The sequence below is a fragment of the Primulina eburnea genome, chromosome 3 (genome assembly GCF_022965805.1).
Source record: "Primulina eburnea isolate SZY01 chromosome 3, ASM2296580v1, whole genome shotgun sequence".
In the NCBI taxonomy this organism is placed as follows: Eukaryota; Viridiplantae; Streptophyta; class Magnoliopsida; order Lamiales; family Gesneriaceae; genus Primulina; species Primulina eburnea.
Window position 1 is genome coordinate 27,690,428 of NC_133103.1, and position 22,190 is coordinate 27,712,617.

General features: G+C 36.2%; 1 protein-coding gene across 1 annotated transcript; it reads left to right on the top strand.

Annotated features, from left to right (window-relative positions):
- The first annotated feature begins 9,092 nt into the window (after positions 1 to 9,092).
- Positions 9,093 to 21,340, top strand: LOC140827500 (uncharacterized). Its single transcript, XM_073190175.1, has 10 exons — positions 9,093 to 9,603; positions 10,603 to 10,664; positions 11,496 to 11,550; positions 12,522 to 12,620; positions 12,752 to 12,838; positions 13,135 to 13,251; positions 13,432 to 13,524; positions 13,665 to 13,695; positions 13,787 to 14,177; positions 21,222 to 21,340. The coding sequence occupies exons 1-9, from the start codon at positions 9,502 to 9,504 to the stop codon at positions 13,951 to 13,953; spliced, it is 813 nt and encodes a 270-aa protein (XP_073046276.1). The 5' UTR covers positions 9,093 to 9,501; the 3' UTR covers positions 13,954 to 14,177; positions 21,222 to 21,340.
- The last annotated feature ends 850 nt before the right edge of the window (positions 21,341 to 22,190 follow it).

Genomic DNA, 22,190 nt, shown 5'->3' on the forward strand with positions numbered 1-22,190 from the left:
TGCACACATACAAAACAAGACAACAGCCGGATAACTCCGGTGAGATATAAATATCCCAGTATAAACAATGTATTAAATGCAATAATATAAAACATATATAAAAGCATAACCAAACATCAAAACATGTATCTACTCTGACTACATGAATCAATGACCCGTGATCTAATCTTATCTTATCTCAAATCTAGGGATCCCAATCTAATTTAGACTTTGGTATGTTGTATCGAATGTGTCTGAGATAGACGTCGATCTATATCTGAAGCTCTTCGATACACCGTAAGTCTAGAGTCTTATCGGTTCTGAGAAAGACTCGGCGGTTCTGCCCTAGCTAGGATGTCTGCCCTAGACTCGGACTCTGACTCTGTTCTAAGTCAATACATTAACATATCAATCTGATAATTTGCAAATATCAATGCAATAAAATAAAGTATGTGATTTAGGGAAACTCAAGTCAAACCTAACTCGAGTTGTGCAATCCCGAATCAACATTTATTTATACCTTTGTCTTCCCGGTCTGACGAAGACGAAGTCTCGTATTCTGATCTGTCCATACCCAGTCTAGCAATGACAATCATATAAATACAACATCAGTATATAACTCGAATCAAAACCTGTTCTGATCAATACTCAAATCAGTATATAATCTGATCTATATCTGAACAAGGTACAATCTAATTCCTATCAACGATATCACGTTACAATCGAAATCATTACTGAATCTGATCAATCTAATCAACTGATGTTTTAACGGCATAACAATACAGTCTTGATACCCCGTCAATCTCAACATCACAGATATACTACCAGAATTCATAATCTGTGTCAACATAATTCATATTCTAAATATTAACACAATTCTGATATAGAATCTCAGTCAATCTCTTTCAAAAATCATAACAATTACAGAAACAGTCTGTTCTTTACTCTGACTTCAATTCTATAATTTCTACGGTAGCAGAAACACCATAGCTGAATCATATTCAATTCTGACAATATCATAATTTCAAATCTTGTCTAAACGTAATAAAACTTACGTCCTGTAGCAGCCTGCGTTGATATGAACACAGTATCGAAGTCGGATTTAAAATCTAACGGACAGCTTTCTCACAAAAGGCGTAAGGATTTTCCACACAAATTCTCTGAACCTTCTCCTCGACTTTTGTTGATTCTTCATTCCGAAGAATGATATATATGTATATATATCCCAATTGCATGTTAAGGCAACGTGTTTACTTTTCGTGAATTTCGGTCGGCGCTCGAGCGGTGGAAATCTACCGCTCGAGCGCGGTATCTTCTGTCCAGCAATTTCAAGTCGCACTCTTGGCGCTCGGGCGGTAATAATCTACCGCACGGGCGCCACATCTTCTGCCCGCGACGTACTTTTCAGGGACATTGGCGCTCGGGCGGTCGATCTTTACCGCTCGGGCGCCAACACTTCTGTCCCAAAAATTGTATACTCTAAATGTTTGGCCAATCTGGTCTCGTAGTAGCCCGTCTATAATTATATCAATTTAACTTCAATAATCTCATGTTAATATAATTAAAATCTCATATTAACAGAGTCAAGATCTTGGCCCTTACATTTCTCCCCTTCTTAGATCTGAGTTCGTCCTCGAACTCGCAAGTAATCAATTCAGATATATCAGAAAAAAAATGTATACAGAGTTTTAAATCAAAACTCTCATCTTACTGAATCCATTCTGAAATCTCTTTCTTGTATCAATCTCTGATTTCAAATCTGGAATAAGACTTCATGAAGTATATTATCATGATACTTCTCAATTTAATTCTGACAAAATCAATCTTGCCATGTGGGTTATACAACATCCGTATAAACCACTCCATAGTCTATAATGATCCAATACAGCCAACCATCGTTAAATCTGCTGCTCTCGATCTAGGACATATTCAATCCTCGGCCTCAAATACCAATCATCATCATCCGATGTTGGTTTATGACATCTGTTCTTTCTGAACTATCTTCATCTTCCTTCGAATTTCTTCAAAAGAATTAAAAATCTGTAGTATTCACTGTATAATATCTTGTCTGTAACTATCTCATTACCCATCTGATAATCTGATAGCTATAATTATACAATAGTTCATATAATGACAATATGAAATATCATCTAGTGCTAACATCCAGCATTACAGTTCTCGGGATATCTTCCAATATCTGGATAATACACTCTGACTGTCTGTCAATCTGTGAATAACCTGCAAAATAACTTATGGTAGGATCTGCCATAATTGCGAACTTAATCAAAATCACAATCTGATATAGTCTACTTCTACATTCTAGTCACTCTGACTATGTTCTGACATCAATCTGTGTCATTTGGTTCTGTTTGTGCATCATCTTGTACAAACTAATAGATATAAATTGAACAATCTGTGAATCATAATCATCAAATATCACAATTTGTGGAAAATGGCGGTAATTTCATTACGAAAGCAATAGAAATGTACTCCCATTTCTATTCAAAAATATACATAATCTGTAATAATCTTCTGATTTCTATCTTTCTTTCTTTTCTGTTAGCGATTCAGACATATCATTACAATTTCTGCCAACATTTCAAGACAAATTTTGTTATAACTGATTTAATCTATCTATATCAACTCTATCTGTTCGAATACCATACATTCTCAATCATCAAATTGAAAGCTGAATCCACTACGGTACATTTCTGACCCTATCTGTGATTTCAGATTCGAACTATTTGATACAAACAAATCAATTAATAACATAAATAAAAGAAAATATACCTACCTGGTATTCGGCCCTGATTATAAATATCAATTCTGTTATACAACTCTGAAATATTCTGATATCATAACACAATTAGTCTAATACAAAACATAAAATCACATATCTGTTTCTCTGACCGATACTCTGCTCTGATTATCGAAATACTGTTCTGACCACTCTGATCACATTTCTGAACTGCTGCAATTCTTGAATTCATTTCTGACATAAGCTGAACTGTATATACTCTCAACGGTTCATAAAATCTGTATCAATACTGATTCAGAATAACACTAATCTATACTCATCTAGTAAATCTATATAGGATTGTAAGTTCTAACAATACTATCAATTCTGTCAGATCAATCAGATCTTCATGCCATTCTGATCAACTGCTATATATCATCTGCAAATATAATATGCTCCCCAAACAATACGATCTGTATAAAATACTGATCTAGAAGCAATAATTCTCAAGCAGTTCAAAACACAATCATATCAGATAATCTGTCAATTCATATAATATCAATCTCTGACAATTCTGACATTTCTGACCTTCTGATCTTTCTGATATCGGTATCTGATCAGTCACTGATCACAATATCAACTGTCTCAAAATCAATCAGTATACTAGCATCAGATATCATCTATTCTGAATACAATCTGATTCAACAAAATACATATCTGAACAATTTCTGTATACAAGAATCATAATTCTCAGAATATTTAATATGATCTTTCAAATATTCTTTCAATTCATTTTGTATTATTCTGTATAGTCAATACCATTCTGTACTAAATCTACTATACAAACAATACCTGATCTCAATTCAATTCTGAACTTTATCTTTCTGATATAACACCATTCTGAAATCTTATCTAGACAAACATCAGCCAACTTGTATAATACTGACCAATCTGTCATTACTAAACTCGATTTCAGTGGATCTACTGAATACATAAGGATGCAATCTGCTCCTTTCTGTACTAATCGAGTCATATACAATACAGATATCAAAGGAATTCCAAATCTAGAATCCTTACTGTGGTATCTCCACTGATCAGTCCTCTCTGGTCTGAATCTTACCATTTCTGGAACAATTCTACAATATATCGGTACTTGTTCAGCATATACATATCAATAATGCGTTCAAATCAGAAAACACAGGTACATCATAATCTAACTCGATCTCATTCTTGTCTTACTGTAGTATATAATATGTCACAGAAATCTCTGATATCAACATTTTCCTCAACAAGCTAGGAAATCAATACTACAGTACCACTAGACCCAACAGATACAACATATCTCCATGCTACTCTGTCACTATATCTGGGTCTGTTCCACAATCAGTGTCATCAGATGATTCTGTTCCCTAAAATCTTCGGGAATCTCTTTGAGGACAAACTCTCGCAAAGTCTCCCGGCTGTCCACAAATATTGCATCTACCAGTCACTCCCTGGCATTGCTCGGTCAAATGTCTCCCTCCGCAACTCCTGCAATACACTCCAGTATAGCTCGGACTAGAACTACTGGAACTCGAGGGACCACTTCCTAACTTCTTGAATGGCTTCTTCCGAGCTTTCAGCAAATCTTGCTTCCCACTCGTACTGCTGTGATCATAACGAAGAGGGGATTGCTATATCTGAGGTTGCTTCACACACAACCTTGTTAATTGTCTAATCAGACTCGCCTCAGCTCTCTTCGCTCTACTCAGGATGTCTGCAAAATGGTAAGGTCGCTGCAGATTCATAAATGCAACTACCTCCGAATTCAACCCTCTGATGAACTGATTTACTACAACTTCATCATTTCCAGATATCTGAGGAGCAAAACGCTGTAGAGTCGAGAATTTAGCAGCATAGTGGTCAATATTCAGCTGTCTTTGGCTCAAATTCTCAAACTCTAATTTCTTGTCCTCTCGGTACAAAGCTGAGAAAAATCTTCGATAAAATTCAGTTCTGAATATTTCCCACGAGATCAGTGTACCTCTTTGTGCCCACATTCTTCTACTGGTAATCCACCAACTCCTGGCGGCTTCTCGTAACTGATAAGGCACCATTTTAACCCTCTGTTCATCTGTACAGTTAAGTAAATCGAACAAGATTTCTATATCATCAAACCAGTTCTGACAATCTTCAGATGTCTCGGTACCATTCAGAACCGGCGGCTGTAATAACTCAAATTCTTTCATCTTTTCTTCTAACTGAGTTTCTGATACATCTCTCTATTCAGACGAAGTACTGCCCTTTTCTGAAATTCTTCGAGGCGGTATATCTGAATATCAAACAGATTAGTACACAAGCTATACAATCTGTCTCAGCCCTCCTCTGATCATATACCTCTGATCGAGAATCGGTTCTGATTTAGGCTTAGCACTTACATGCTTCAATCAACTCAGATACAAACAACATGTAATAAGGAAAACAGTAAATCATGCTAGCACCCGTAATGTAATTCAACATTATAATAAATCTCATGCTAGCAATCACATGCAAGGAAGAAAATTCAATCTACCCCGCTCATTCTCTACTATCTCAGTCTAAAAGATCTATCAATTCTGACTATCTCAATCTAAAGGAGCTATAGCTCTGATACCACCTGTTGTGGGGACCCGGACGCTAATCATCTTCTTAATCATCTTTGGGGTCTAATTATCAGTTAAGATAAACAGGGTCTAAAAATTTTTCTTTTAAAATGCGGAAGGTAATGGAATCAATCTATTATATAAACTAGTATAATAATACAAATCTTGTATAACATGCCTCTAATTTAAAATTAGGTTCAACTACTACATTCAAGTAATAAAACCTATCTACATCCAAGTCCGTGATCACCACTCTAATCTCGATCTCTCCTCATCTTCTGGACCCTGATCCTGCCCCACCTGTTGTCATGCACACATACAAAACAAGACAACAGCCGGATAACTCCGGTGAGATATAAATATCCCAGTATAAACAATGTATTAAATGCAATAATATAAAACATATATAAAAGCATAACCAAACATCAAAACATGTATCTACTCTGACTACATGAATCAATGACCCGTGATCTAATCTTATCTTATCTCAAATCTAGGGATCCCAATCTAATTTAGACTTTGGTATGTTGTATCGAATGTGTCTGAGATAGACGTCGATCTACATCTGAAGCTCTTCGATACACCGTAAGTCTAGAGTCTTATCGGTTCTGAGAAAGACTCGGCGGTTCTGCCCTAGCTAGGCTGTCTGCCCTAGACTCGGACTCTGACTCTGTTCTAAGTCAATACATTAACATATCAATCTGATAATTTGCAAATATCAATGCAATAAAATAAAGTATGTGATTTAGGGAAACTCAAGTCAAACCTAACTCGAGTTGTGCAATCCCGAATCAACATTTATTTATACCTTTGTCTTCCCGGTCTGACGAAGACGAAGTCTCGTATTCTGATCTGTCCATACCCAGCCTGGCAATGACAATCATATAAATACAACATCAGTATATAACTCGAATCAAAACCTGTTCTAATCAATACTCAAATCAGTATATAATCTGATCTATATCTGAACAAGGTACAATCTAATTCCTATCAATGATATCACGTTACAATCGAAATCATTACTGAATCTGATCAATCTAATCAACTGATGTTTTAACGGCATAACAATACAGTCTTGATACCCCGTCAATCTCAACATCACAGATATACTACCAGAATTCATAATCTGTGTCAACATAATTCATACTCTGAATATTAACACAATTCTGATATAGAATCTCAGTCAATCTCTTTCAAAAATCATAACAATTACAGAAACAGTCTGTTCTTTACTCTGACTTCAATTCTATAATGTCTACGGTAGCAGAAACACCATATCTGAATCATATTCAATTCTGACAATATCATAATTTCAAATCTTGTCTAAACGTAATAAAACTTACGTCCTGTAGCAGCCTGCGTTGATATGAACACAGTATCGAAGTCGGATTTAAAATCTAACGAACAGATTTCTCACAAAAGGCGTAAGGATTTTCCACACAAATTCTCTGAAGCTTCTCCTCGACTTTTGTTGATTCTTCATTCTGAAGAATGATATATATGTATATATATCCCAATTGCATGTTAAGGCAACGTGTTTACTTTTCGTGAATTTCGGTCGGCGCTCGAGCGGTGGAAATCTACCGCTCGAGCGCGGTATCTTCTGTCCAACAATTTCAATTCGCACTCTTGGCGCTCGGGCGGTAATAATCTACCGCCCGGGCGCCACATCTTCTGCCCGCGACGTACTTTTCAGGGACACTGGCGCTCGGGCGGTCGATCTTTACCGCTCGGGCGCCAACACTTCTGTCCCAAAAATTGTATACTCTAAATGTTTGGCCAATCTGGTCTCGTAGTAGCCCGTCTATAATTATATCAATTTAACTTCAATAATCTCATGTTAATATAATTAAAATCTCATATTAACAGAGTCAAGATCTTGGCCCTTACACTGGCTTTTTACATTTTTTACAAATTATTAATTTATTTTTATATTTTTCTTGTTTTCTATCAGCTTTTACTGATTCACGTATATTTTTTCTTTTCTTTTTTCTATCTTTTTGTCTATCAGACAATGTCTTTTTTTATAAATCTTTTCTTCTTACCTTTAATTTTATTCTTACCTTTATTAGGTAAGTCCATGCCAAATTGATCACAAAATTTACCTAGTTGTTTTTTCTCTAGTAAATTCTGTCTTTTAATTTGATTATTTAATTTTAATTCATTACAGAGAGCTAAGCCCTCTTGAATCCAAGTATTTATTAAATTTCCATATGTATAATTATCATACGAAATATTAATCTCATCTTTTCTTAATACTTTTCTAACCCTTTCAGCAAATAAGAAAGGTAAACCATCTATAAATTTAGCTTTCCAAAGACTATTATTACAGTCTGGAATCTCATATATACGAGATAAGAAAGTATCTTTATACCATCTAAAATCAGTAAGTGTTTTACATTTTAGATTACTTAATAAAGTTCTAATTTGTTCACTATTATCAGTAAATTTTCCAGTGAAATGTTCAATCATGGTTAATATTAATGTATAAACTACATTTTCTGATTGAATATTATTTTCCATCTTTATGGAATTAAAGATTTCATATTTTTGAGAATAATGTAAATAATTGTTCCACCAACCTTTAAGTTGGCCAGTGAATCATGATGTTATCATTTTAGCAATATTTTTATCAGTATTACCTGATGATTTACACACAGTACTATACATTAGCATTTTGTAAGCAGTATTATAAATTTGCCTATAACTAAAACCATCAATATTCCATTCATAAATATTTTTTCCATTATAACTATTAGCAAAAATATATTCATTTTCTTCAATAAGAACATCCATGGGAGTAGGTTTATTATAATAATATTTGGATGTAGTAGGTCTATCAGCCCATTTAATTTTATTAATTTTATCCTCAGAATGATTATTAATTTTTTCTAATTCTTCAAACTCTTCATTAAGAGTATTTAAATTAAGATTTCTAAATTTTTCTTCTAATAATTTTTCTATATCAGAAACAGAAGATTTAAATTTAAAATCATTAATATCAGGAGGTGATTGAATAGACGAAGTAGCAACAGAAACAATATTATTTTCTAGTTTTTCTATATGAACATCTGGTTTTATTTTATTAATAGCTAAAATAATTTTATCAATTCTTTCTTTAAGAGAATTTATTTCCTCTCCTATAATCGTAAGATATAAATTTGTATAATTTTGTTTTTCAATTATTTGATTAATATGTTTAACAGTAATTTGTAACATATCATTTTTAAATAATTTTGAAAAAACAGTAAAATTTAAAATTTTATTATTCTTTTCTATTATAAAAGATTGTTGAGGAGGATATACAGATTTTTGAATCTGTCCTGAAAAAAGTTTATAATTTCTTTCAAGAATAGAAATATAATCTATAATAAATGTTTTAAAAAAACAAGGAACAAAATGTATTAATTTATTCTGGTTTTCACAATATTTATAAAATGTTGAAACAATATACCACAAACTTCTAGAGCATCTACTTCTCAAGAAGAATTAGAATCTACTAATACAGTAGATGATTTAATTATAAATCAAAATAATATTGTTCATAAAAATAACTTTCAAAAAGTTAGAGAAATTGATACAGTTTCAGAAATGAATTTTAGTATTTAATGGATATTAAACCAAAAATTGATTTTATTAAAGGATCTTTTGCTAGAACAAATATCAATGCAGAATTCTATTTATCCAAATGAGAATCTTTAATAATAATAATAATTATAATAATAATAATAGCAACACTTCGTTTTTATGAAGAACCGACATAAACATGGTGATTACGTGAATCTATAGAGGCTTAGATTTCCATTTTAAGGGCAATCGTATCTTTAGTAGTTAACAAAAAAATATTAATTTGTTTGAGCTTCAAGAATCACTTCTTCCCTTAAAATTCCGAAACCCATTTCACCGAGAGAAGCAAGAACAATTGTCGTGTGAAATCTCTTCGATCTCTTGATTGATCGTGCTAATGCTTCGATACGTTTGCAAATCGCTTTAGATTTTTATTCGATTTATTTTGTTCCTTTCATATCAAATCTGGCAAATTTAGGGGGATTGAATTTGAGGCCTCGCTTGTCATTGAAGCAAGCTTTACCAGAGGACCCAGAAGAAGAAGAGTGCAGGCCCTGGAGAAAAAAACTCTTGTTCTTCTCCCCACATTCAATAACAATGGGTTTCAAAGTCAGTTGGGTTTCGTTTTTCAAGATTTCATTGCTTTTACTGTTGATTACGGGCATTGTCATCGCTTGCTTCACTCTCCCTATTGAAAAGGTTGGATTTTGTTTTTTGGGTCCATTTCTTTTCCCTTAATTTTTTGTTTGTAGTTTTACTGGACTGGGATCAGTGTATTTATGTAATGGGTGAATCTTTATATTAATTTGGATTGTATTGGGAATTTTTCGATTCTTCCTGAGTGTTTTACATTGCGTTTTTTATTTTTCTTGTTCTTTTTTTTCTTGTTCTTTGGCGTCTTAGAATTTGGATATGGTAATTGTGATTTATTGGAATAATATTTTAAGGGTCATGATGATACTTAAGTTAATTAACTGTGTTTTATTAATGTTCTTGGAGTGTTGGATCATGATAACATACCTAGGTTGCTTAATGGACTATTGGCATTAAGACATTACTTGTCATTGCCATACAACTGAGTGTTTTATCGGAAAACTTATGCCTTAAATTTGGGAAAGCCGATGCACATTCTCTAGAGCTACAATATCTTAGAAAATTGGATTTCAATCATCCATACTTGGGTTACCCCCTTTTCTCTTTTGAGATAAGTATTACCCTGTCTTCATTAGTTATGGAAGCTCGTCTTCCAAAGGAGTATTGTGGTGTATGTACATACTTTCTGAATTGGAGGTTATGATAACTCAGACGACCATTTCTGAACGTATTTGGCCTTTTTGAACATCTGGAGCAATTCTTGTGATGAATTATTACTACACATGGAAAGCAGATAAAAATATTACTAAGCAGAAACTTGCATTGTTTATGGCTTGTCATTGAGAAGATTAAAGTGGAAATGTATTTTTCAGACTATGAATGTGATTATTATTGAACAAGTTATAGCACAGGTGATTACTCTCTTTTAATACCGTAATTATATTGTTTGATATATGTTGTTTTGAGCAAATATAGAAATCACTGACAGACCTGGCTCCTGAGACCACTATTCTGGCAGAAGGCCTGATAGATATATTTTTCTAACTAATTAATGTTGTTTAAATTTTAATTTGTTACCTTGTTATTTGATTCTGATTTCTCCAGATGCTGAAGGATTTCTTAGCATGGATAGAGCAAGATCTTGGCCCTTGGGGTCCTCTAGTGCTGTATGTACATTTTATATATGTTTTGTCTGGTTAGGTGTTGTACCATGCATACTTAGGATCATAGTCCAAGGATCTGTTGGCTTTTCCGTTTTTTAATGCCAAAACTCAAAAGAAATAGTGAACCGCAAAGTAACTCTAATGATTTGTGGCACAACAGTTTTTAGCAGTGGAACAGGGGATTCAAGAAGGCAATTTCATTTTTTAGTAAAATTTTATGTAAATTATGGCGTGTTATGTGGAGTATACCAGTGATGTTTCCCATTTACACAATAAGTATGATAATATATATTTGGGCCCCAACCGCTTTGTTGGCATGCTCTTTTAATTTTTTAAATGTTTTTCTTTGAAAATAAGATTATGATTCCTGTGTACCCTTTGATGCATGAAATGCCTGTCCTCTACTCTACTGATGTCGTTTGTTAGTTTAAACAAATGATTGAAATTATTATGATGAGGATTATAATTGTAAGGAATATTCTTTAAATGTAACTTGGAGGATAAAGTTTCAGCTATGATCACTGTCTCTTCAGAATTCTCAAATCTTTGTCAATTTATGGGAAGAATATTAGTGAGCTGGTCTTCTCTCCCTCGTCCTTGGCCCTGTTAGTTGTAGTAATCCATTACTTTTTTTTATACTAAATCAATGTTGGCCTTTTTTTAGGCTTCTTTATCCACATTTTATGACAAGGAATTTTTGGTGTTTTAGGTTCCTACAGATTTGAACTTAATCCATGGTTGTAAATATACTGATTAATTTGATTGAACACTGTATGTATACTTGTTACTAACAAACTTTTTGAGTTACATACACATGGATTCTGAAATTTGCAGAGCTGTTGCATACATTCCTTTAACAGTATTAGCAGTACCTGCTTCTATTCTTACGGTAAGATTATGATATTTTTTAGCTGGGGGTGGTTTAATATTTGGATTTAAGTTCATGGTGAATGAGTGTTGGTTGTTGTTCTTGGGTATAATGGATTATGAGTTGAAAACAAGAAAGAATTTGTATCCATCATTTCTTAACATCCATTCCTTTATTTTCATTGCTTTTCTCTACTTGTTTCCTGTAATCTATGCCCTTTTCTAGTTATATAAGCATTATCTTGACATAATGGTTCCATTTTCACAGTCGAGCAGCATTCTTTTCTAGGGCAGTGAAGGGTCAATGCTTAATACCTCATATTCATGCATCTCTGTTGCCCTCCATTGAGTCTCGTGTTTTAATTATGGCAATTCTTATGGAGTGCTTGCAACCACTAAAAAAATGTGAATCTTCATTAATCACTTTAAAAATAAGTTTTGTCTATTTCTTAACCCTAGATTTTTCTTTTGTTTCTACTTAGTTTAATCAAAATCTCAAAGATGGTTCCATGGCATTTTAATTTTTCCAAAATGATTCTGGTACTTTTCTGAATAAATTGAAATCTATTTGGTCTTAAACCCAATAATTTTGAAGATAGAGAGGTAATTTTAATATTTTAATAAAAAACTAATAATAGAATTACATATTTACCAAGCGCTCTAGCTTAAAAAATTTCAGCTTTTCATTTTTTTTCCAAACACTTTCCACTTTTGATTTTCTCACTCTTCACAATCTCTAAATTTAATTAATTCTCTAAGATCGTTTTTTTTTTCAAACACTCCCTTAATCCATTCAAGATTGGCAGATGTTTTGCTCAATTCAGAACTGTCGTTTCTCTAAATGTTTTTCAAATTATTTTTCATATATAGCAAGCATGATATCAGTACTTTCCAACAAATTTTCAATTTACAGCTAAAATAAATTTGCTCGACTCTTCTATTTTTGTAAGAACTCATTAAGCCATATTTTTTGGTACTTGTAATCTCATTCAGCTGGGTGGTGGCTATCTGTTTGGTTTGCCTCTGGGTTTTGTTGCTGATTCTATTGGTGCCACGATAGGTGCTGGTGCCGCTTTTCTTGTTGGGCGAACAGTAAGTTTTTATATTCGGTTGTTCCATTTTTTCCCTGGTTCCGGTGATAACAGCTCTAGCTTCTAAATGACTTGACAAATTGAAAACATACCTATTTATTGCTATTGTTTTCTGTTTCCAACTATGAACAGATTGGGAGATCATTTGTTATATCCAAGCTAAAAGACTATCCTCAGTTCAATGCAGTTGCAATCGCCATTCGGAAATCTGGATTTAAGGTTATGTGCCTTCAATGTCATGTTTATTTTCGGATATAGTGCTTGGCTTATTGTTGATACGAAAAGATTTGTCATCACATCCCTTGCTCATGTACCTGTGAGATTTCACATATTGAGCTCAATAAGCAGTTCTAGTTGCAATTACATTGTTTCTGTCTGTGCCTTTCAAAAATGATTAACCCAGAAGGCTGAAAGATTCCATTGCATTTTTTTGGGGTATTATAAGATTGATCTTCAGGATTTATTATTTAATATACTCATGTAGTTGTGCTAAATTATCTTGTTTGTCTGAACAGATTGTATTACTGCTCCGACTTGTTCCTTTGCTTCCATTCAACATGTTGAACTACCTCTTATCCGTGACTCCTGTCCCCATTGCTCATTACATGCTAGCTTCATGGTTGGGCATGATGGTACGAAGTTTCTTGAATAATATTTCGATGTTTATATTTTCATGGCATTTTAACGTGTTGTTCTTTAAGACCTTCAGACTTCAAATGATCTCACATACTTGTTCAAAACCTTTGGAAGCCAATTGTTTTCTCATTATTTGCGTATAATTTGTTGAAAGCCATTCCATGTTCTCTGCGCAGCCAATTACTCTTGCCTTGGTATATGTTGGAACAACTTTGAAGGATCTTTCTGATGTAACACATGGATGGAATGAATTCTCAAAAACCCGTTGGGTAAGAGCTTTTTCATATAGAGTTCTTGTCCTGTCCGGGTTCATTTAGCTCGACTTAGTATTCTGTCCAAAGTTGAAGCAACAGTGTCACCGTCGAATACGAGAGTCTAGTGAGTAGTGATTACCTTTTATTATATGCAGGCATATATTGTGTTGGGCCTTGCTGTATCCGGTATGTTTTATGTTATTTTATTTGCCATTTTTACCGTGCGTTCGAGTTCAAAAATTTACTGTACAACACTCATTGTTTTACTTCGGTGAAGTTGTGCTGATGATTTGTGTTACAAGAGTCGCCAAAGCTGCATTAGAGAAAGCATTGGCTGAAAACAAATACATTGAGACCGATTCCATGTCACCACAATTACCCATTGTTGATGATTCTGCTCAACACCTCCACCAGCCACTTATAATCAGAGTCGATGCGCCCTAACGAAATTACTAGTAGTTCCACTTATGTGTAAATTCTATTATCCTGGGTTTTTAACGGGTACATCTCTTATAAATTATACGTAAATTTTGAATAGGCTTGCGGAACTTTGTCTGCAACCTGGATGAAACGCCAATACGCCATCATAATGTTTACCATGCTTGTTTTTTTTTCAACATTGGTACATTTTATGAGATATTCCTGAAGGTCCAGTTATATTTCTTGATGTGAATCTTGACACGAATAAATAGCAAACACGATTAAAAATAAATCGCACCCTCTATTCAATTACGATATTAAGATTCTTGTGTTTTTCCCGATCTTTTGAATCAAGTATTGTGTGATATTCACCTCTAAACTAGCAAGAGTTTAGCAACAAATAAACACGAGGATAAACAATCGAAAACTATACGAACCTTCGAAGAACTTTGCCTACGACAATCCGCACAAGCAACGATCGACAAACGCCATAAAGTTAAAAACTTTGATAAGTTTGATTTTGATTTAACAAAGCTTGGCTTTGAAAAGTTGAGAGAAAATTCTCAAAGGGTTTGATAAACTCCAAATATTATGTGTATTGTGTCTTGAATTTCGTCCAAATACATTATAATAAAGAAAAGATATCAAAAATCTAGTCTCCCAAAATAATAAAACTCTAGAAAAGGAAACAAATCCGCGCAGAAAACACTAGGCACGGACCCCGGGCAGACCTCCGTGTCTGGGTCCGTGTACATACTGTAAAACTCTTCAATCGGGATCAAGGGACACGGACCCCGTGCTCACCTCCGTGTACGGGTCCGTGTAGGCACTGTATTTGCCAATAACAAAGGGCACGGACCCCGTGCCTGGGTCCGTCTCCAGGTCCGTGGAGCCACTGTAAAAACTCATCCCAGCTTGTAAAGGACACGGACCCCGTGTGCAGGTCCGTGTAGCCTCGGGTTTCTCCAACAATGCTTGAATGACATTCCGTTGGCCTCCAAACGTACTCCATGCATCACGACTTCTTCAGGCTTGCTCATGACTCCTTGTAGTGCCTCCTTGAATCTCTTTAGTCGACCCCTCATGATTGGTCCCTCCGGCAACTGCAAAGGATCCCATGCTTTCCTTGGGACGTCCACGTTCGCATCATCCTCCCCTTCTTGAAAAGGATTTGTCCTCAAATCTTGCTCATCACCTACATCAAACAACGACAAATCACTAACATTAAATGTAGAACTTACGTTGTACTCACCTGGCAAGTCGAGTTTGTAGCCGTTGTCATTGATCCTCTCAAGAACTTGGAATGACCCATCGCCCCTAGGTAATAGCTTTGAGCGTCGCTTCTCCGGAAACCTCTCCTTCCTCAAGTGTAGCCACACCCAATCACCCTTCTCGAATACCACCTTCTTTTTCCCCTTGTTAGCTTGCTTGGCATATTGCTCATTCTTCTTCTCAATGTTGGCTTTGGCCTTCTCATGCAACCCCCTAACAAATTCAGCCTTCCTTTTGCCATCCATGTTTAACCTTTCACTCACAGGTAAAGACATCAAATCCAACGGAGTCAAAGGATTAAAACCGTATACAATTTCAAATGGCGAATAGTTAGTAGTAGAATGCACACAACGATTATAAGCAAACTCAACAAATGGCAAGCAATTCTCCCAATTCTTTAAGTTCTTCTTGAGAATAGCACGTAATAACGTTCCTAACGTCCTATTAACTACCTCAGTTTGACCATCAGTTTGAGGATGACAGGTCGTAGAAAACAGTAACTTAGAGCCAAGTTTAGCCCACAGTGTTTTCCAGAAATAACTTAGGAATTTAACATCACGGTCCGACACAATTGTCCTAGGCATGCCATGCAGCCTAACGACTTCTCTAAAGAATAGGTCCGCAATGTTAGATACATCATCCGTCTTGTGACAAGCAATAAAGTGTGCCATTTTTGAAAACCTATCCACAACAACAAATATAGAGTCCCTCCCCTTCTTTGTCCTAGGTAACCCCAAAACAAAGTCCATAGACATATCAACCCAAGGTTCACTAGGGACGGGAAGTGGTGTATATAATCCATGTGGTAGTGTCCTAGACTTAGCTTGTCTACAAGTTACGCACCTCTCACAAATACGCTCAACATCACGTTTCATGTGTGGCCAATAAAAATGTTCATGCATTGCACTTAAAGTTTTAGCCACCCCAAAGTGCCCCATCAAGCCACCCCCATGTGCTTCCCTAACAAGTAACTCACGAATTGATGACTTAGGAATGCACAATCTATCCTCTCTAAACAAGAAACCCTTATGCAAATAGAATTTATCATGTGGACCATGCATACAAGTTTCAAACACTTCTTTAAAATCATCATCTAGCACATACAATTCTTTAACAAGCTCAAACCCCAAGATTTTAGATTCCAAAGTAGAGAAAAGCACATACCTCCGTGATAGTGCGTCGGCCACTATGTTTTCCTTACCTTGTTTGTACTTGATGATGTAGGGGAACATCTCTATGAACGCCACCCACTTGGCATGCCGCTTGTTCAGCTTTTGTTGACCCTTAAGGTGCTTTAGAGATTCATGGTCCGTATGGATCACAAACTCCTTAGGCCTCAAGTAGTGCTGCCACGTCTCTAGGGTCCTCACAAGTGCGTAGAACTCCTTATCGTACGTGGGATAGTTAAGCGCTGCCCCATTGAGCTTTTCACTGAAGTACGCCACCGGCCTTCCTCCGTGCATCAACACGCCACCAATATCTACACCTGAAGCATCACATTCAATTTCAAAGGTGTTAGCAAAATCAGGTAAAACAAGTAAAGGAGCATTAATCAACTTTTGCTTAATAAGGTTAAAGGACTTCTCTTGCTCCTCGCCCCAATAGAATGGAACGTTTTTCTTGATTACCGCCGTCATCGGTGCCGCCAGTGTGCTAAAATCCTTGAAAAACCTCCTATAGAAGCTTGCAAGACCATGAAAACTTCGAACTTGACCAACATTAGTAGGCGTCGGCCAATCCCGAATAGCACTTACCTTGTCTTCATCAACTTGTATACCCTGTGAACTTACCACAAAACCAAGGAAGACAAGTTTGCTAGTACAAAAATCACATTTCTTCAAGTTAGTATACAAATTTTCAGCTCTTAATGTGATTAAAACAAGCCTCAAGTGGTTAACATGCTCATCCAAGTTTTTGCTATACACTAGGATATCATCAAAATAAACAACAACAAATTTTCCTATGTGTGCACGCAAAACATGATTCATTAACCTCATAAAGGTGCTAGGTGCATTAGTTAAGCCAAAAGGCATAACCATCCACTCATACAACCCGTATTTAGTTTTAAAAGCAGTTTTCCACTCATCACCTTCTCTCATCCTAATTTGGTGATACCCACTCTTCAAGTCAATTTTGCTAAAAATGCAAGAACCATGCAATTCATCTAACATATCATCTAGTCTAGGTATGGGATGCCTATACTTAATGGTTATGTTATTGATTGCCCTACAATCCACACACATACGCCATGAGCCATCTTTCTTAGGGACTAGTAAAACGGGCACCGCACAAGGTGACATGGACTCACGCACAAACCCCTTATCTAATAGCTCACTTACCTGTCGTTGCAGCTCCTTAGTCTCCTCCGGATTGCTCCTATAAGCTGGACGGTTTGGCAAGGCACTCCCGGGCACCAAATCAATTTGGTGCTCAATCCCCCTCAATGGTGGCAAGCCTTGAGGTAGCTCCTCCGGAAATACATCGTCAAATTCTTGCAATAGTGAAACAATAATGCTCGGAAGGTACCGGCTATATCACTTGTGTTAAGGAGAATCTCCTTGTAAAGAATTAACACAAGTGGTTCATGTGTGTGCAATAATTGTTTCAACTCACCTTTTTGGGCCATATATGATTTCTTTTCGGCCTCTTTCCTCTCTTTTTCTTTTCCCTCATTTTCTTTCCTCTCTTTTTTTGTTTTTGTGGCTATCTCACTCTTTTGATCACTCTTTTTTTCAGCCACTTCATTTTTGTTTTCAAAGGCAATCTCACTTTTTAGTTCACTCTTTTTTTCGGCCTCATCTCTCCTTTTCTTTTTCAAGTGGTCCTCCAATACTTGCTTTGGGGACAATGGAAGTAAGACAACAGTTTCTTTTTTCAAGACAAACGAGTACTTATTTTTGAACCCATCGTGAGTCACTCGCCTATCAAATTGCCATGGCCTACCCAACAATATATGACAAGCATGCATAGGTACCATGTCACACAAAACCTCATCCACATACTTCCCAATTGAAAAGGACACTAGAACTTTCCTATTCACTCTCACCTCCGCACAATCATTCAACCATTGAAGCCTATATGGTTGAGGGTGTTTTATTGTAGGCAATCCCAATTTTTCCACCAACTCAACACTAGCCACATTAGTGCAACTCCCTCCATCTATGATGATATTGCAAACCCTACCATTCACAAAACATCTAGTGTGGAACAAATTCTCCCTTTGGCTAGCCTCCTCATTCTTGACTTGGGCACTCATGATTCGCCTAGTCACTAGCGCTTCTCCTACAACCGCCCCATATCCCTCATCGGGATCCTCCAACTCAGGCATATCATCATCACTACCCTCGCCATCTCCCTCACTTTGAGATTCATACTCACCATAATCATTCAAGATCATCACCCTCTTATTAGGACAATCACTAGAAATATGACCCATCCCTTGACACCTAAAACATCTAACATCTCTAGAGCGATTAGAAGGAGTTTCAGATTTACCTTGGACTCCTTGCTTAGGCGCCTCTTGTTTGATCTCAAATTTGGGCTTGGCCACTAATTTGTTCTCCTCACGCTTCCCCACATTTGATTTCCAAGAAGATGATGCACCTCCGGTTTGATTGGTGCGGCCAACTCCTCGCCTCTTGAGTTGTTGCTCCACTTTTATGGACATTTGCATCATCTCGTCTAGATCTAAGTAGTGCCGAAGCTCCACTTGATCTTGGATCTCCCTGTTCAAACCACAAAGAAAACGAGCCATAGTTGCTTCATTATCCTCCTCAGTATTTGCCCTAATCATGAGTACTTCCATCTCCTTATAGTAGTCCTCAACACTCTTCAACCCTTGCCTCAAAGTTTGTAGCCTCTTAAACATCTCCCTATAATAGTGGTTAGGCACAAACCTCTTCCTCATTACACTCTTCATCTCATCCCAAGATTCAATAGGTCTCTCATTATACTTTCTTTTAGTGGTCACTAATTGATCCCACCAAATGAGAGCATAGTCTAAGAATTCAACCACCGCCAACCTCACCTTCTTTTGTTCGGAGTAGTGGTGACATGCAAATACGAACTCTACCCTCTTTTCCCATTCTAGTACGTCTCCGGGTCCGATTTCCCATGGAATGAAGGGATTTTCATCTTAATGCTACCCATGTGACCATCTTCCCTAGTCTCCTCATATCTACCCCGCATGGCTTCCCTTCTTCCTCTACCAAATCCTCTATCTCTTCCATTCCTACCCCAATTCTCATTTTGACTCTCATCGCCTCCTCCTAGATCATACTCCTCGTCATCTCTACCCAAATCCTTAGGCTTAGGTTTACCCCCACTAACACTAACCTCAAGTTTACCCAACCTCTCATGCAACGACTCCATTTGGGTCGTCATCGCCCTACTAAAATTCCCAAACAACGCATCCATTTGGGCCTTAGACACCCCCGAATTCGAACTATCTCCTACCTCCCTCTCCATTTAATTTCAAATTTGTACTTGCAAGAAAAGGTTAGTAGAAATAAAATAATCCTCACCCAAATGCTCACGGTCACTCCAAAGAAATTCTCTCGTTACTTTTCTTTTTTTTTTTTCCTCAAAGTTTTGTTTGCTCACAACAAATACTCACCGTTCACTCCAAAGAAAAGTCACTCGCACTCAAGTGTATCACTCGAATTTTGAAAGCTCTCTTGGAAGTGCTCAAGCTTTGTATTGCGGGTATATCAAACAATCAAGGTTGAAACTTGTGAACAAATGCGACCGACTCACTTGGACTGTGTAGACAAGAAATTCGAATATAGGGAATTTTTTTTTTTTGACTGCGAGAGACAATTGAATATGACTCTCTAAAGGGAATAGAACAATATATCAAAAAGAAATAATGGTGAATTTTCGGAATTTTTTTTTTTTTTTTTTGGCTTGAGTACTACTCGAAAATCCCAAAAAAAAATCACCAACAAATTTCGAGAATCACAGATTCACGAAAAAATTTACGAAGAACGATAGAACAAAACAGATCTGAAAATAACGAAGAAATAATACAGATCTGCAATTTAAAAACAAGATAACTAACTTGAATTCAATAAACCTAAAGCTCTGATACCAAATGATGTGAATCTTGACACGAATAAATAGCAAACACGATCAAAAATAAATCGCACCCTCTATTCAATTATGATATTAAGATTCGTGTGTTTTTTCCGATCTTTTGAATCAAGTATTGTGTGATATTCACCTCCAAACTAGCAAGAGTTTAGCAACAAATAAACACGAGGATAAACAATCGAAAACTATACGAACCTTCGAAGAACTTTGCCTACGACAATCCGCACAAGCAACGATCGACAAACGCCACAAAGTTAAAAACTTTGATAAGTTTGATTTTGATTTAACAAAGCTTGGCTTTGAAAAGTTGAGAGAAAATTCTCAAAGGGTTTGATAAACTCCAAATATTATGTGTATTGTGTCTTGAATTTCGTCTAAATACATTATAATAAAGAAAAGATATCAAAAATCTAGTCTCCCAAAATAATAAAACTCTAGAAAAGGAAACAAATCCGCGCAGAAAACACTAGGCACGGACCCCGGGCAGACCTCCGTGTCTGGGTCCGTGTACATACTGTAAAACTCTTCAATCGGGATCAAGGGACACGGACCCCGTGCTCACCTCCGTGTACGGGTCCGTGTAGGCACTGTATTTGCCAATAACAAAGGGCACGGACCCCGTGCCTGGGTCCGTCTCCAGGTCCGTGGAGCCACTGTAAAAACTCATCCCAGCTTGTAAAGGACACGGACCCCGTGTGCAGGTCCGTGTACACGTCCGTGTAGCCTCGGGTTTCTCCAACAATGCTTGAATGACATTCCGTTGGCCTCCAAACGTACTCCCATGCATCACGACTTCTTCAGGCTTGCTCATGACTCCTTGTAGTGCCTCCTTGAATCTCTTTAGTCGACCCCTCGTGATTGGTCCCTCCGGCAACTGCAAAGGATCCCATGCTTTCCTTGGGACGTCCACGTTCGCATCATTTCTGTAGTTTCTTATAGCAGGAATTGAGTATCATCGTTTATTTGGGTGTTTACTTAATTTTATCGGCATTCTATCTAAACAATGTAATGGAGATTTCATCCACCAGTTATACACAACGATTTCGTATGTAACCTCGCATCCTTGAGCGGTGGCGCCGCCAAGGTACTGTTTCCTTTGGTTTTAGACGCTAGTTTGATGGACTAATACCGTAATACATGATGGGGTTTTTCAATATGATCTGTATCAATGGTTTAGTAGTTATCTTTTCATGTCAGCTCTCTTGTAGACCTGGCCATGGGTTGGTCCAGAGTCGGGTCCGGGTTCTCAACCCTTAACCGTAAGCTTGTTGCAATACAATCATTGAAACGGGCAAGCTAGAATTTTTTCGTTGTTATAGACAAAATTATATACTTGTGTTTTTTGTGACCATCATCGTGATATGTCGAAAGTTTTTTTATCTGTATCGTTAAATCATAAGCAGTGGTAAAATAAGTTTCAAATTCATGAATGAAATTGAGGATCTTCGTAGATGTTTTATTCGTTTCCTTAATAAAAGTTGTTATTTATTAAGTTTACAAATGACATTAGTAGTGGTAGTAAATTGTGCTTAATGTGGAAAAATTTGTCGACCTATTTGATGTTATATTCAATATAAATATAATATAAATAAGTTCTAATATAAAACAAGATCAATGAGGTACATATAACCGTTTATGTAGTAGGTTCTGAAAAATCACAATATACCTTTAGTATTTCTTGTAAATGATTTATTTTATGTCTAGGATCTAAAACAAAAAAAAAATATTTCTTGAATTTGTAAAAAGTAATTTTCTTATTTTGCTTTCATTACATAAATACTTTGAACTAAAACAATATCGTTATATTTAATATGTTCACTAAAATAAATACAATGTGCAACAATGTGTTAAATCTACTCAGATAATTGGTCACTAACATCATTAAACACTTTAAAAAT